This window comes from Ornithodoros turicata, chromosome 2 (genome assembly GCF_037126465.1).
Source record: "Ornithodoros turicata isolate Travis chromosome 2, ASM3712646v1, whole genome shotgun sequence".
Lineage (NCBI taxonomy): Eukaryota > Metazoa > Arthropoda > Arachnida > Ixodida > Argasidae > Ornithodoros > Ornithodoros turicata.
The window spans coordinates 66741004-66758974 of record NC_088202.1 but is presented as its reverse complement, the minus strand read 5'-3'; the positions used below and the strand labels follow the sequence as shown (position 1 = coordinate 66758974).

Below are 17971 nucleotides of genomic sequence, written 5' to 3'. Positions count from 1 at the left end.
ACTGCCGAGATCGTAAATTCAAATTATCCTCATTCCCGCTTTATACGGTCCAACTAACCTGCCAGGGCCTGCTGTTCGGCGCCCTCTCTGGCGAGGGCGCCCGGGGCGGCTCCCCTCTCGCACCACCATCGCTACGGCTTTGGTCACGACTGACGCCCTGGGGAATGTGCGTCCTGGGCCGACTTCTAAGGGAACAGTGTTCTTAAAAATGAACTCCACCGCAGAGCTCGTTCCTAGCCAACCACCATCTCGAATGACATCGTTCTTTCTCTGATTTGTTGAAAACGGGAGGCGTACGCCTTTTTTGTGACACTTATAAAGTTCATAACTGTCACAAAAATGGTGCACGCCTCCAGTTTGCGAGATGAGATGATGGTTGGCTAGGAGCGAGCAAGTTTTGTTTGCGAAAACGTACTGCCTGAAGGGATGATTCGTTGCTCCAGAAATTACGTAATCAACGATAATTGGCCAAGGCAGACCACAAATAGTGAATGAATTTGTTTGAATTCTCCAGAAATTAGTACATTTACAAAAAAAAAAGCAAAAAAACTCGTGGCTGGGAAAAAAATGACTCAGCAACGTCAAGATGTTCGAATGCAAACTGTACGACTGCATATCCTTGAGTAGTTTTTAAACTGAATACATTCTGCCTTCGGTATTTAATGTAGTGTTTTAATTAGTTTTTATAGTATATTTTACATGTCTGAGTAAAAGAACAATCATTGAATATGTAGCCAGAGGAGAAGACGTCGTCTGTAGATCTGTGTACGTCGCCCACAGAATAACTGTGCATTTTTATCAGCAGAACCATTCATTGGTGGATAGACAAGTCTTGACGACGTACAGGTAGGCGGTGCTGGCTAGAAGCAAGGCGGTCGAGATCCCGCTGAGTATCCAGATTTCGCTCACCATAGTTCTAATCGCCTGGATTTCAGTAGAAAGCTCGTCGAACTGGAACAGACAATGCCGATACTCACAAAGACGTAATGTCAGCAGTGTTGTTTGTCAACGAATCATTCGTAGAAGAAAGGAACCAATGGAGCATTGAAGCGTTGCTCGAACATTTTGAACCAGGGTGTAGCATAAAACCACGTGTTCCGACGCAAGGAATATTGCGCGGACAAAGTTATACTGGCCACAGAAAAAGTACATACTGAACATTCCTTCACTACTAATTCGACAGCTATACTAACTAGTTGCCTATTGTGTTCTATGCATACGGACACTGCGGAGTACGAACAATGACGACTTCGCAGTAAGTTCTTCGGCTAAACGTGATCGTCTCTCTACTGCCTATCATGAAATACGGCACAATAGCGGTTTACTGTGTGTATTCATCTTTGGAATTCTGTTGCCTTCCGAAATACATGCCTACATCTGTTACGATGGGTAACAATTTATTGATATCGCTCGCAAAGCATACAAACGCCACTTCAACGTCGGTAAACATCTTCATCCGTGTCGGTGGAAACCAAAGGGTTGGCAGTGTCGCAGGCAATGTCATAGATAAGATATGGCAACGTTTACCTTGTGATTCCGATATGCACTATACTCAATTCTACACATATCCCGAAGGTTCGTGCGTACTCAACACAATAGAGAGTTTTAGTACATCGTACGCAAAGGCGATAGCGTACGTTACAGATAGCGTTGGTGGTTCTGCGCACTGCGCGAAGCTCTCTTTCTGTTATGGGCGTGCGCAGAACCATCAACGCTATCCCTTACGTACGCAAAGGCGATATCGTACGAATTACTAAAACTCGCTAATTACACGGCTGGCCTCGCTTCCTGCGGTGGACGCCGTTGCCTCCATCGGCTCATTCCCCCGTTTGTCATCCCACGTGACTGCACAGGGTTGGCAACAAGCGGAGCAGCTTTGCTGTAGTTAGGGGGCTGAAATTCGTCCACTAACACTGTCCATGACCAACGGATGGCTGCGCCCGGGCGGTCACGCTCGGGGATAGGAGAATCCCATTGACGGCGCGAGCGCGAGTAGAAAGTACGTTCTCTAGCGTCTTCCTATATTAACTCTATGGCTCTCGTTCGACCCTCCTCCCCGGCTTTCCTTCTAGCCTCTCTCCGTAAGATTTCTATGGCCTGCGGTGAGTTGCCATCCGCCGGAAGCTCCCGCTTACGCAATGGTCCAGGGAAAATGGCGGGCGCCCAAACCACGTGATCTCCAGGAGCCACTCACAGCGTCCCCGAGCTGCAGCGCGGGAAAAAAGCTGGGGCCCAGTGCGCATGCGCAGACCGACCTCCTTTCTCAACCTCCTCCCCCTTCTCTCCCCTGGTTTTTCGTCTCTCCTCTCATCCCCCCCCCCCCGCCTCGTCCGTTTGTCTTCGGCGATTGCTGTAGAGCAACGATCATGCTGTCCCAAAGCAGACAATCAAAAAGCCGATGGTGTATGACAAATCAAGTTTATTTGTCCTCGGGAACTGTCTCGAAAAAGCTACAGTACATATCTTTTTACGTCTTGTAGCAGGCTTCACTGGAGCTTGAGGTGCTTCGACATCGAAGGGCAGTTCAGAAGCCAATGCTGAGCTATGTGTGTCGTTGTTGCCCATGGCTGTGGGAGAACTAAAACAAAAAAAAAATCTATTGATGATCCGTAACTCTGCACGAAAATCACTGCTATGATAGGCAATCGATCTTGATTTCGTATTTGAACACAAAAAGCGCACTTGTCACAAATGTTCGTAGATCACAGTGAATGAACGACTGCGACGTGCATGAGGGGCAACTAGCATAACGAATCATAAGCAACGAAGCATAAACAATCCAGAAGATGTGGGTTCGAGTCCTACAGCTGGCTAACCTTTTCAGTGACTTTCATCTTTCATCGTTAGCATAACCACACATAATTCGATTAGCGGCATATCAGAAACGGACAAGTTACCGCAATGCACTGCACAATGAAACGCCGCTAACGTACCGGTCACAAAAAGTAATCAAACTTGTCTTACCGTTCACCTGCTGTCGCGGAATCGGGCAATTTTGTCCTTTTTCGGCGGCATTTCTGTCATGTTCGAACGACGCCCGAGGAGCCGGACCCGCGTGGCCAGAGCCAAAGTGGCTAAAATTGTCGCCTACACATGGGTCCGTCTGCTCGGAGAAGGGTTGTGTACAATAGAAGTCTTATTCTCAGTCTTGACGGGACAAGCACTTAGGCAGGCACGTAGACGGTGTAAATTGGTACCAGCCGTTACTGACGGCTTATGTCGTCGCCACCTATTACAGAGTTTTGATGGGCTTCTACCTGTGTAACAAGAGATTGCGGAAGTCTCGTAGCTGTATGAAAAACACATGTAGCGGCGTCCCTTTGGACACCCGCAAATAGTTAAGAGTCAATGTCTGCGGTGGACCTTAGGGGTTTCCTCCTCCTCCGTTGTTTACCAGTTGTGTCCCTCCACTTCTGTGATCAATTAAAGTGCATTGTAGCAAGTGTGTGTTAGGCGCCAGAGGTATGCGACGTCGGCGACTGACAAAGACGTCAAAGCCATGCGACACCGAATAAAACTCTTGAGGACCTCTGTTTCGGGGCAGTCGGTAAACATGTGACCAGAAGTCAGACGTCTCAGCACCAGCTCCCCAAAATTCAATTTCAAAACAGTTATTCCCTCTGCAATGGTTTGTCAATATCGTTTGGTGAAGTGAAGTGTGTGCAGCGATCATCGATTTGGACTTTGTCTACCAGCCACACCAAGAGGATCATCTGAAGACTGCCAGCATCAATCATCAATCAGCTAAGACTTTGATTCTATTTCCTTCCCTATACGTACTAGAACTCTAACCGACCTGTGATTTCGATGTTACCGTTGCCTGTTCTCCATTTGAACAAATGTTAACCATGCTGTTGATACTGTACTCGTAATTCTAGATAGAAATTGTTGCATTAATTAAATTAGTTGCTGTTAACGTTACTAGCATCTCTCCTTTGTCTCACTGTGTGGCGCATGGGGACGTGTGTCGATTGACATAGGGCAGCCCGACCACTCTTCTTCATTTATTTGCCCGGAACGGTGTTGCTAAGTGTCCGCTGTGCGGCCGGAAAACTTTCGCCGGTGAATTCGTCTCACCTTTATCCAGAGGTTAAGGACGGAGGATATTTCACCCGGTGCGATCGCGAGTAGGTCCCAGTGGTATAGCATCCCGGGAACGCACCAGGTTTCCGTGACATATAAAAATTTCTGGCGTCCGCGACAGGACGGGCTGTACACACACATTGAGACGGAGAGGAAAGGTGCTTAGTATACTTGTTGGTGCTGACGTCCGAGACGAATAGGGTTTCAAAATGGAAACGGAACTAACAGAAAAGTTAATTGCTATGGGCAAAAACCTAGGCTTTGAGGGAAAGGAGCTTCAGGAATGGGTCAAAGTAGAACGCGACAGAGCGCGTGAGGACCGAGCTGCCGAGCGCGAAAGAAGAAAGGAGGAAGCCGAAGCCACAGAGAGGTTGAGACGATTAGAGCTCGAAGCCGCGAAGGAAGATTTCGAGAGGAAAATGATGCAGCTTGAGAAGGAAAAGGAGCTACTCCTACTAAAGGCAGAAAATGGTAATCGGGGAGGAACGGAAAACCCCCACATGGATTCCATAAAGTTTCATGGGCTGAGTCCCCATAAATTGTTGCCACCCTTCGATGATCGTAAAGACGATTTAGACGCTTACCTTGTTAGGTTTGAAAAGGTAGCCGAGGGTCAAAAATGGGCCCGAGACCAGTGGGCAAGTGCCCTTAGTATCTGTTTGACAGGCGAGGCATTGGGGGTCTACGGTAGGATGTCTCCGGCAGACTGCATTGACTACGACAAAATAAAACAGGCCCTCCTGCACCGGTTTAGATTAACCGAAGACGGATTCCGCGAGAAATTCCGTGACGCTACGCCGAAAGATGGCGAGACAGTATCCCAATATATCGCCCGCCTAGAAAATTATTGGGAGAGATGGATGGAACTCTCCGGCACTAAAAAGGACTACAACGAAGTGAAGCGATTACTTCTAAAGGAGCAGTTGCTCGCCCACAGCGAAGAGAAGTTAACCCTCTATATGCGCGAACGAAAGGGAGAAGAATTGAAGGAACTCGTAACGCGAGCAGAGCAGTACGTAGAAGCTCACAACCTAAGGAATTTCGGAAAGAAATCAAGAGGAGGAAAAGAGGAAGGCAGGAACAATGTCGAGAGAAGGAATGAGCCCAGTCATAAACGAAGCGACGTCAGTGAAAGGGATCGACCGCGACGCTACATTTGTAACAGGATCGGACACCGACCACAAGATTGCAGAAGCGCCGCGGCGAGACCACCACCACCACCGAAGTGCAAACGATGCGGTAGGATGGGACACAGCGCCTGGAACTGCAGAGCTCGGGCCGATGAAGAGGCAAAATCAGCCGATAAGGGGTTGTCTCAGGAGTCAGTATCCTTGTGCATACAAAAAGGTTTTGTAGAATTAAAAGGCGGCACGAAGATTCCCGTGGTACAGACGGCCGTGTCAGGAAGTAAGGGCCCATATGGGGTAAACAAGTTGCCAGTCTCGAAAGGCAAAATCGGCGAACGAACTATCCAAGTTCTCAGAGACACTGGCTGCAATACGGTGATCGTAAGAAAAGATTTGGTGAGCAGCGAAGAGCTAACAGGAGCCGTACATCCGGTATTCCTCATTGATCAAACCGTGAAAATTCTCCCCGAAGCGGACATTTTCGTGCGAACTCCCTATTTCACGGGTCGAATTAAAGCCCGGTGCATGGATAACCCCATGTACGACTTGGTCCTAGGCAATGTTGAAGGGGTACGGAGCGCCGAAAATCCAGATCCCGATTGGGACACGGTTGTGACGGAGCCGATAGCGAAAATCGAAACCATTCCCAGGGCTGCACCCATTTCCGCCGAACTTAGCCATACCAATGACGACGAGCGCACCGATCTAAAGGCCGACGCAAACGACTCGCAATGCTCGATGGAAGAAAATGGTAGTTTTGAAACTCATGCTGTCGTCACAAGACAGCAAGCGAGGGAAAGGGACGCGGTTTTTCGCAGACTGAAGGTCCCCGAATTAGCAGAGGGATTCAATCCGGAAGATTTTGTCCGAGATCAAAGAGAGGACGCAACCCTGCAAAAATGTTTCGCGGAAGTTGGCGTAATGAAGAAAGGAAGAAAGAAGGGGAGCGGAAGCGCGTGCTACGTGCTGGTTGACGAAAAACTCTACCGCAAATGTACGAGTAATGAAGGCAGAGAAGAAATCCTGCAGCTCGTGGTACCTAAAAAGCACCGACAGGTAGTGCTCGAACTGGCTCATAGCGGAATGATGGCCGGACACCTCGGAAGCGGAAAGACGGCGGACCGAATTCTCAGCGAATTCTACTGGCCAGGACTTCAAGCCGACACCAGGCGTTTCGTAGCCAGCTGTGATATTTGTCAGCGCACTACACCAAGGGGTAAAACAGCTAGGGCCCCACTGCAGAAGATGCCCGTGATAGACACGCCATTCAAACGGGTAGCCATCGATATAATCGGTCCATTGCAACCACCGTCGTCACGAGGGAATAAATTCATCCTAACCCTCATGGACTACGCAACGCGATTTCCCGAGGCGGTAGCATTGCCGAGTATTGAAACAGAACGGGTCGCCGAAGCGCTGGTGAACATCTTTAGTCGAGTAGGGATTCCCGAAGAAGTCCTCAGCGACCGCGGAACTAATTTCACCTCCGGCTTGATGAAAGAAGTAGCCAGGCTATTGTCAATACGGCAGCTAACGACGACACCGTACCATCCGATGACAAACGGATTAGTGGAAAAATTCAACGGGACACTAAAAACGATGCTGAAAAGAATGTGTGCCGAAAGACCCCGTGATTGGGATCGGTATCTTTCCCCTTTACTTTTTGCATACAGGGAGGTTCCACAGGAGAGCTTAGGCTTCTCCCCTTTTGAGCTTCTCTATGGACGCAACGTCAGAGGACCCCTAGCTATCCTGCGAGAATTATGGGTCGAAAAATAAATTGAGCCTGAACTAAAGAGTACATATCAGTACGTTTTCGATCTGCGAAACCGCCTAGAAGACACGTGCAAGATTGCGCACGAAGAACTCGAGCGAGCCTCCGAGCGATACTCTCGATACTTCAATGCACGGTCGCAGAATCGACAGCTTAAACAGGGAGATAAGGTACTCCTCTTACTACCGACAGAGGCAAACAAGCTCACGATGCAATGGAAAGGGCCTTTTCCCATCGCTGAAAAGCGAGGAGCGGTTGACTACCTCGTCGATTTGGGCCACAGGAAGAAACTTTTCCACATAAACCTGCTCAAGAAGTACGAAGAGAGAAGGACGGCTCCCGAATCGACATCAACGCCGGTAGCCATGACTGTACTGGAACACGACGAATCCAGCGGCGACGTCGACATTCCGGAGTTCAACTGCAAGCCCAAGGAAACCCACCAGGATATTCAAGTTGCACAGACCCTAAGTCAGGAGCAGAAAAAGTCGTTGCATGACGTGATACATAGGTATGAAAAGGTGTTTTCTGATGTTCCGGGGAAAACGACGGAAATCGAATGTCATCTCCAATTGAACACGAACCGGCCCATTAACGTAAAACAATACCCCCTGCCATTCGCGCTGCGTCAGACCATTGAAGACGAAGTAAAGGAGATGCTACGACTTGGTATCATCGAAAAATCGAAGTCTCCATACAACTCCCCTACCATCATAGTCAAGAAACCGGATGGATCCAACAGACTCTGCATCGACTTCAGACAACTTAATCGACAGTTAGTAGCCGATGCTGAACCCATCCCAAGAGCCGACTCCTTGCTGTCGGAAGTAGGAAGACAAACGTACTTCTCCAAAATGGACATGACCAAAGGCTATTGGCAGGTGCCTCTGAGTGAGGAATCGAAGGAATTCACCGCATTCTCGACTGCGAATGGCCACTATCATTTCAAGAACATGCCGTTCGGGATAAAGACTGCTCCCGCAGTATTTGCGAAGCTGATGCGCCACATCCTGCAAGACATCCCGAATGTGTACCATTACTATGACGATTTGCTCATAGCTACGACGACGTGGGAAGAACACGTTGCCATCTTGCAGACGGTACTGCATCGAATCGAGAAAGCAGGTCTGACAATAAGACCCACAAAATGCGAGATTGGATTTCGCCAGCTTCCTTTCCTGGGTCACAACATAGGAATAGGAATCCTGACGCCACAACACTCCATCCTACAGAGGATCCAGGACGCGCCGAGACCAAAGACTAAAAAGCAGGTGCGCTCCTTTTTGGGTCTCGCAGGTTACTACCGTGACTTCATGGCGAATTACGCAGCGGTCGCCGCACCATTGACCGACCTTACCAAGAAGAGAGCAGCTAATGTAGTCGTGTGGACGGAGACTCATCAAACGGCCTTCGACGCTCTTAAGCGCGCATTGTCCGAACCCCCCATCCTGCGGGCTCCCGACTTCTCTAAGCCCTTCGTACTTAGAACAGATGCCTCTGATGTTGGACTAGGTGCTGTGCTTTTGCAAGAAGGGGAAACTGGACTGCACCCCATTGAGTACGCCAGCCGAAAATTATGCCCACGAGAACAAGCATATTCCGCTATCGAAAAGGAATGCCTTGCAATTGTGTGGGCAATAAAAAGATTTCATGTGTTCCTATACGGTACTCACTTTGTACTCCAAACGGACCATCAACCTCTGAGATACCTAAATGAGGCTAAGTTTATCAACATGAGAGTTCTTCGTTGGGCCCTGACCCTTCAGGAGTATGACTTCCGGGTCGAGCATATCAGGGGCCAGGAAAATGTAGGAGCGGACTACATGAGCCGACTCGACTAAATGGTCAAAGAAAAAAAAATGTATTCATGTTAGGTGGTTGTGTTATGTTACTGTTATATGTACTGTTAGAACCCATGTAACGATGTATGTAAATGTATCACAGTGTAGGTACGATATGTTGTAACCTACGTCATTGGTGTTATCTGTGTGGAGTGCTGCGCACCTTTCGATATTCCTGTATATTAACCACATATATTCTGCATATTGTAGTGTGCTGTAGTTGAGTTATCAGAGTTAACTGTATCTCGTACGCCAGACAAAACATGCCCTTCTTCCTATGTTCTTGAATATTGGAGATTACCAATATTCTTAAAGAGGGGGTGGTGTCGCGGAATCGGGCAATTTTGTCCTTTTTCGGCGGCATTTCTGTCATGTTCGAACGACGCCCGAGGAGCCGGACCCGCGTGGCCAGAGCCAAAGTGGCTAAAATTGTCGCCTACACATGGGTCCGTCTGCTCGGAGAAGGGTTGTGTACAATAGAAGTCTTATTCTCAGTCTTGACGGGACAAGCACTTAGGCAGGCACGTAGACGGTGTAAATTGGTACCAGCCGTTACTGACGGCTTATGTCGTCGCCACCTATTACAGAGTTTTGATGGGCTTCTACCTGTGTAACAAGAGATTGCGGAAGTCTCGTAGCTGTATGAAAAACACATGTAGCGGCGTCCCTTTGGACACCCGCAAATAGTTAAGAGTCAATGTCTGCGGTGGACCTTAGGGGTTTCCTCCTCCTCCGTTGTTTACCAGTTGTGTCCCTCCACTTCTGTGATCAATTAAAGTGCATTGTAGCAAGTGTGTGTTAGGCGCCAGAGGTATGCGACGTCGGCGACTGACAAAGACGTCAAAGCCATGCGACACCGAATAAAACTCTTGAGGACCTCTGTTTCGGGGCAGTCGGTAAACATGTGACCAGAAGTCAGACGTCTCAGCACCAGCTCCCCAAAATTCAATTTCAAAACAGTTATTCCCTCTGCAATGGTTTGTCAATATCGTTTGGTGAAGTGAAGTGTGTGCAGCGATCATCGATTTGGACTTTGTCTACCAGCCACACCAAGAGGATCATCTGAAGACTGCCAGCATCAATCATCAATCAGCTAAGACTTTGATTCTATTTCCTTCCCTATACGTACTAGAACTCTAACCGACCTGTGATTTCGATGTTACCGTTGCCTGTTCTCCATTTGAACAAATGTTAACCATGCTGTTGATACTGTACTCGTAATTCTAGATAGAAATTGTTGCATTAATTAAATTAGTTGCTGTTAACGTTACTAGCATCTCTCCTTTGTCTCACTGTGTGGCGCATGGGGACGTGTGTCGATTGACATAGGGCAGCCCGACCACTCTTCTTCATTTATTTGCCCGGAACGGTGTTGCTAAGTGTCCGCTGTGCGGCCGGAAAACTTTCGCCGGTGAATTCGTCTCACCTTTATCCAGAGGTTAAGGACGGAGGATATTTCACCCGGTGCGATCGCGAGTAGGTCCCAGTTGTATAGCATCCCGGGAACGCACCAGGTTTCCGTGACACCTGCGGTACGTCGGAAAGAGTGCAGACTTTCTCTCTGACGATTTCTTCGTCCTTTGGAGGTGCAGGGATTCGCTGTCATGTTCGTCTTCCCGCTGTTGTGATGATCACGTGGATGTGCCATTCCGTTCTCACATTAGCAGTTCGCAACAATCTAAATCTAAGGCATTCAAAACCCTCAAACTACCCGCTAGCGTCTGCGTGCACAACGGTTGCAGTCCGAGAGAACACGCGTGGCCGGACAGACGTGATGTCCTCCTCCGTCGTTTTTCTTTCTCCTCCGTTCGACCGACCGTCTGGATACTCGCGCCAGTGGAGTGCAGCTGTAGCTTCCACAGTTTCGCCACGAAAACCACCGCCCCTCTTAACAACGTGATCATCCGTAACGAATCACGACAAAATAGCCGGAAAACGGCGCCAAAAAGCGCGCGCTGGCTGATCGAACTGCGCATGTGCACTGCGTGCCCTCTCCGTACCCTCTCACTCGAATTCTCTCCCCCCACCCCCACCCGGTTCCGAGCGCTTCGCAGCCCATCTGCTAATATTATCGGGAAGCAGAAAATGAAAATCCAGAAGACGAAGGAATTCACGTGTACAAATTTATTGACACGGTAAACATATAAACAAGAAGCAACGTTTGAATGCAAGTAAACCTACACGATTATTACAGAATAAATAAAGAATAAATAGTGACGAGCAACAGAAAGCGTGACTATCATATTATACAATCATTAAGGGAACCTATTCTGTTTGGAGAAAGTAGATATTACTATACACATATAATAGCACGTGATGAGTCGCAGAAGCCATCCGCTTTATCCCAGCACAACTGTAGAATCTTCAGGTGACAGGGGCCACATGTTCGCGGATCGCAGGGCCACGAACAGGTGTCGGTGTCCGAATGAAAAGAAAAAGAACCTCTTAATGATATGGTAAACCCGAGCACAGGCAACGTTAGTATTCTGTATACGCTATGTAAGACATGCAATCGTTACGCGCCTAATGTCGACTAATGACAAAATTCGAAGAGCCGTGCGTACGCGATGCACGCTGTTTTCCTTTACATGCACACCAGTGTATTAAACATCGGACACATTCAAATAGCGGAACAAAACGCGACAAGTAACGCCACGCAGAATCATAAACCAGATCATGACTGTTAACCGGCAGAAAGTGATGTAATACGGGACAAGGCGTACCTCCATGTACACAGTTAGGCGACAGTATTAAACGTCTGATCACTGACATGCATCATACGTTTGTCTGCTTACCTTTCATTCAGGCGTTCGTCCATAGCTCGAACATCTTCGAAATCCACGAAACGAAATCACCGTCTGCCTACATAGACGCCAGCTACACAACGGTCAGACGGGTCGGCACCTCGGAGAAACGAACGAGGGCGAATCCACCGGTTAAATGAGCCTCAGCCAATCATGATCGAGAAAGGTCACGTGGGGGACCGGAGCCAATGGAAAGTAAATAGCCGGAATTTGGCGGGAAATGCCAACGGCGACACTATTGTCGCGGCGGCGAAACTCGCTTACTGTGCCTCCTCTGCTCGCGCCTCAATCAAATGACTCTCGCCCAATCAGCGCGAAGGAAACTGATGCCAGTTTTTTAGACCAATGAGCATCCAAATATTTATACATATATTGCGCAGCCAATCAGAGATCTTCCGAGCTCGCACGCCGGTGGCGACAATATTTTCGAGGCGGTGCGTTTCGCTTTAGAGCCGGCGGCTCGAGTTGCTCTATAACTTTATGATCATTATTGTCAGTTCTTCTGTTCTGTCGGCAGGCAATGGGCGACCGCTTCTGTTTGCTGGTATTCGATAGTGGCGAGAAAAAAAAGGGCGTCTCAAGGAAGGTACATACGATGAGCTTATGGGAGCCATTAACGTCGCAACCGAACGCCTGGTGCGTAGCTGCCTTCTGTTTCTTTTTCTTCTACGTGGGTTCTCGTGCATGAATAAAAGGTAGCTTTGCATTTATCCAGATTCATGTTTATGACCCCGACGTCGACGACTTCACGGATATCGAAAAGGGTGACGCGATAAGCAACAAATCTAAGAGAAAGGTGGGACGCAGGCTTGTCGCTCACACCAATGTAAGCTATATTACACCAATCCGGCTGCCAGGGTTTTTGTAGACATTTTGATTTGAGTTGTGATGTATATTAACAGGTGCTGAAGGACGTGACCAATATTACTGTACCAATGGGCCGTTGCTCTCCGCTTGCATGCCATGTGGTGTCCGATGATGACGAAACGTATGTAATATTTCCGAGTGACCAATGCGGGTCTCATTTGGGGTTTCGCATTCAAAGTGCTCTTGAGCACATTTAGCTTACTAAGCCATGCTGGATTTTACAAAACATAAGGGCGATTCGGAATGGTAGACTGGACGCCATTGCTTTTCATTCTATATAGGCACGCTTTACCAGAACCATCAATTTCGAAAGAGGATGTACCTGTTGTCGACAAGTGTGACCACTTGAAGTTTAAACTCCCGACCTTTGGCCCTTGGGAAGCAGTGCTCAATCGGAAGGCACCCATTGGCGGCGACGTTCGCCGTGCCATCGTGGATATCCTCTTTCAAGAATGCATGAAATTGGCGTTATAGGGAAACTGTCGTTTCATTTTGTTGGTCACTGTGGTTCCTGTCAATCCAACTAAAGAAATGCTGTTCCAGGTACCCTTCACACCGTCTATATCGGCGTTCTGCAGAGCTGCTTGTACTTAAGTTTCCGCACTTGAGAGATAACTTCAGCGTGGATGGGAAGATGGGCGGACATGTGAGGAAATCTGTTCTTGAATATAATTAAGGGCAGGACACTTTTTCCCTTGGTGTCTTTCCCACGAAATTGCAAAATTCCCATATCGGAACTCCCTCTTGGGAACAAGGCTTACCGGAAGTCGCGCGTACGATAGTAATAAATTGCGCTGTAATTTGCAAATTCCCTAGTGAGGTTAGGTTAGGTCAGTACATATTACACGCGGGAGGGGGGGGGTCCGGAGGGGTATCCCCCCCCCCCCGCAGTTGTTCGAGACTGTGCTCACTTCCGTCTAAGCCTCGTTCCCAGGGTTAGATCGGAGCGTGTCCGATGTGGGATATCTGTCTTACTCGTCTTTCCCATGCAGCCATCTTTTCCGAAGTGATCAAGTGCAAGAGCTTCGTGATTAAATTTATAGTTTGTGGTCAACATGGATAACCTCTTCACATTTACAGTATCACTCTTAGAAATGGATCTTCTATCGTGTCTTCTACAGACACCCGAAAAACGGTAATTTTGGGGTTTCTACGTAGAGACCACGCGAAAGCGCGGTGACGTCGTATCACGTGGTTTCCTTCGTAGAAGCCACAAAAGTGGCGTTTGTTTTATGCATGGAGGAAGGAAACAACGGAGCGGCCCTTCCAACTTTTTGCCATCGGGACGAGCGTGCCAGCTTCGCAATGCATTCTGGGATGCTCCTGTCTACCATGTGACCGCTCACGTGACCCCAAGAGCATGCGCAGGCCCGCTCTCACAGCAGACGACGGGAGTCGTGATTGTCTTGCAGTTCAGATATGTGCATTGCGATGAACGCCGCGCGTCCAGCTTTCTTTGTGTGTGTTAGGAGGTTTACTCTTGGTTTACCCTTCTACTACAAGATCGGTCAGGGTCTGCAGGACAAAAACGTAGGACTAGAAACATCATTCGTGGCAGCGATGTTTGGGTGGCGACGTGGCCACGTTTTGTGTGTTTGTTGCTGAAGTGGTAAAGCATGCCAGTAATCAAATTTGTACAACGATGGAGCAAATCAATTGAATCTGCAGCTGTAGCACAGCCACAGCTTGCAAAGGAACGATTCAAGATGACTCTCTCACAGACAGGAGTACGAAGCAACCGGTCAAGTACGTGCTTACGAATGAAACGTATTCCCGTGGCAGCTGTTTTCTGTTGAACCACAGCCGCAACCGCGGTAAGAACACTTTAACACTACCTTGTTTTTGCAGTGGTGTTCACATTTTACGAGTGTGACTTTGGAAAAGCATAAAAGCACGAAAAGCAGCGCGAGCAACAAAGCGTTGCCAAACCGAAACTTTAGAGAGGATCACGTGGTGGACAGGAAGTAATGGCGGTTTTGACTGGAGCGACCGCCAGAGGGGTCCCACGGAAATCTGCTCGAAACGGCCGCTCCTGTGTTTCCTTCCTCCATGGTTTTATGCTTCGCAGTTTCCTCCTTTCCCGGTCGTTTCCACCTCCCCGCGTGCTCCTGCTTCCCCTCTCCCCCGGCGCATGCTTGGAAGGCAGGCGTGGAGGGCAGGCTTGCAGTCAACAGAATTTGTTTCAAAGGGGATTGAAGACTTTATTTCGGCAAATTTGTGAAATTGCGGCAGTGATACAGTGAATATTCACTAGACTTGCAAACTATGCAAAATACCCTGTTCACAGAGAAATGACTCAGAGAAAATAAAAATGAATAAGAACCACACATAGTCAAAATATCACAGATTGCACCAAACGGCGCGGCTCGACGCCGCTGCTGCGAAACTATTTGCAAGCTTGAAACTCGCTACGAAACAAGTTTCGCTGGGATGCAGACCTGTTTGTTGCTCAGGGCATATGATCACCATATTTTAGCGGCTCTACATCTCTTTGTGGGGGCTGTTGATATGGCAGTTGTCACCCGTTGTGCAGCGTTTAATCCATGCTTCCCATCCTGGCCTCGAATCGGAATTCTGCTTCAAGGCATAACTGTGACAAAGTAAACGACGACAAAGACGCATTACAAAGTGGATAGGAACAACATTAAGTGTTATAAAAGTCACTATCGACAACAGTGAAAGGGTACGAACTATAGCTTATACTAAAACGATGATAGGTGAGGCAGCGAGGAGAGAAAAATGGTACATTGGTACCACAGCAGTACCAAGTATGTAAGAGGAGAGATCAAAGAGGTTTCTTACTGAATGCGGCTGATATCAACACGCCAGACAGGCCGAGCTATCCACGTCGAACGAATAACTAAAACCAACTCGTCTCGCATGCAAGGCGAACGAAGCGGCCACTTGTATTACCTTGCACATGTATTACCTTCGACAGGTGAGTGTCAGCATTGGACGCATGTTCCGGGTAACACTTGTGCCGTGTACCGGCTAATATCTGTCAGTCTTCGGTATGAATCGCACGCACATTTCCTCCAGGCGGCACGTTGAACACCAGTGAAGTCTTCGTTGGTGAAGTCCATACCCACTGCGGCCAGCTGAGACAGAGAATGGTTACTCGAATCACCGTCGAAACCAGCCCCCGAAAGACAAAAACATCCTGCGCCATACACAAACGTTAGCGCTCGTGAAGTCCACGTTTAGAGGCAATTCTAACAGAGCTACAAACCGGATACAGCTGATAACACATTAGCGTCTCTCGAATACATTCACTACTCAACTTCTCAAGCGTCACCACATAACTTTCGTTGACGCTCTGTCACGACCGCCATGACACTTCCATTCGCACCTGCACCTTCCAAATGCTCGTTAGAAGCGTGGGGAAGAAGCAGGTAGCCACTACAATAGCAGTGCTGCTAGCATAGTTATCACAATAAAATTTATTAAACGGAGGTGTCTTACCTGTCAAAGAATCCCAGAATCAGCAAAGCGAGGAAACGCTGGCGGCAAGGCTTCGAAGAAGAGGTGTGACCAGTGCCGCGTCACCAGCATGTCTGGCCCCGTCGCATAGTTCATGTGACTCCGGTCCTCGACGCCGGTCAGGTGATCACTCCGAGCGCATAGAAACCACGGCAAAAATTTAGACAATACGAAATAGACGTTACGACCAAGGGCCCGAAACTCGCCAGTTCCTTTGCGGGATAAAGTGAGGCGCTTCATGCGTTTCAGTGTCAATGGACGTCAGAAAACGTCATAAATTGAACGTCATGGAGACATCTGGTGGCTAGTGATTACTGATTGGTTCCCATGAGTATGAATTCGTTTTCTGAGCGATGATTGGCAGTTTTCGAATTTGTTCGCGAGTGCTCAAACAGGCGACAGCGCGGCGGCTGTGCCGGTTGGGACCGGCGTCCAAGGAGTCGCCTGCGTCCGTTTCGGACGGCTTGTGTTGTGTAGCGGTTGGGTTGGAGTATGTGTTCTGGTCTTTCCTATTTAAAAACGCAAGCTGTATCATGTGAGTGTCCTCGAACAGTCACAGCTGCCAGGGAAGATTCCTGCGCAACATTTCTGCTCTGATACTTGGTGTAGAAACGATTCGAGAGTCCGAACGCCTCGTACCCGATACCCGGTCAACGACAGCCGACAGGTAAGTCATTTGTCATTGCTTGTTGCCTTACAACACCGCATTCACTTCGTGTATTGTGACCAAGTTGCTTAACAGTTACCATAAATCGGGACCGGAATACGCCGTGACCGAGACAGACAGCGTAGCTTTGCAGATACGATGGTAGACTATATTTCTGTTCGCGGAACAATATCATCTAAATGTTATGATTAAACACCCGCTCACGTCGTACCGTATAAAGGTATGACGCTACTGTAAATCTGATTCTCAGTGATTTCGCTCGACAAGTTTCGTCCGACGTTAACTTAGTAGCTGTTCTGTACGTAGCGCCAAAACCAAGTTTGTCAGGCTATTCGGTCTGAATATATCATTGTGAAGTAGCTCAATAAAAGGTATTTTTTGTACAAAGGTCGCTCATCACACCCCATGGCTGCAAGCTTCTCACAACCCTACCACCGTTCTTATTTTTCGCGTTCAATAGCACCTTTATTCTTTCTATTTACATTGCAACTTTCACATGCATAGCGGTATATCTGATACTAATTTTCATCTTGCAGCCACTGAGCTCCAGCCAAGAACACACTGTCATCCCAGGGCTATCCTAAGGTTGTCAGATGGGGGCAGGTATGGCATCCCTAGGATGTCAAAATCTGATCCTCAGAATGTCATAATACTGCCACTTTGGCATATGAGATGACGTCCCCGAGGCTGTCCCTCGCCCATCCTTAGGGGCCAATTTAGGACAGTTTAAGTACACATGGAGGACAATGCTTTCCCTCAATTCCCTGCTTTGATTTGTTTTATTTTGCTACTTCTGGCACGCACATCCGCCAAGTACTTACAGAAGTTACATCAAATTGCAATGACACCAAAGTTATAGGAGCATTTTCATTGTTCCAGTGAGAAACAGAATCTTGTCAAGGACATAAAGTCTGAGAAATCCTCATATTGCCAACTGTAGGGTCCGAAACCCACTCCGAAAGGTACTAGAATTCTCTTCCGAAGCCAAAACAGATACCATTTGCTTATAACGCGATCCTCCGTAAATTCGAGAGTCCTGCTCGCCTGCTACGCAAAACGAAGGGTGATCTGTCCATGTTTCTTTCGATTACGCAAAGAAAAAATACTCAAAGCGAGGAATTGATTGAAGTATTAGCTCTGTCTCATTCCAAAGTGTATGTTTCTTACTCCCTTTGGTTTGAGACATTCAGGTAGGACCTTTGAAAGTCAAAAGCAGTGCGACAGAATCGCGCGTTTCTGTTCTTTCCACGAGAAATCCTTCATGTATCATAGACAGTCATTCCTTTTGGCGGCAGGGAATTTTACGATGGGCCACCGTTTATTTAAGA

At 48.1% G+C, this 17971-nt stretch overlaps 1 protein-coding gene across 2 annotated transcripts in view; it reads right to left on the bottom strand.

Moving 5' to 3' along the window:
• Positions 1-655: 655 nt before the first annotated feature.
• LOC135383659 (motile sperm domain-containing protein 2-like) overlaps positions 656-17971 on the bottom strand; it is a 29102-nt gene continuing 11786 nt past the window's right edge. Inside the window, exon 6 of one of the 2 annotated variants that reach the window (XM_064613036.1) lies at positions 656-951. In XM_064613036.1, the coding sequence (XP_064469106.1) occupies positions 799-951 (153 nt within the window). In that variant the 3' untranslated portion in view covers positions 656-798. The remainder of the gene's footprint in view (positions 952-17971) is intronic. The other variant, XM_064613037.1, reaches the window with a different exon arrangement.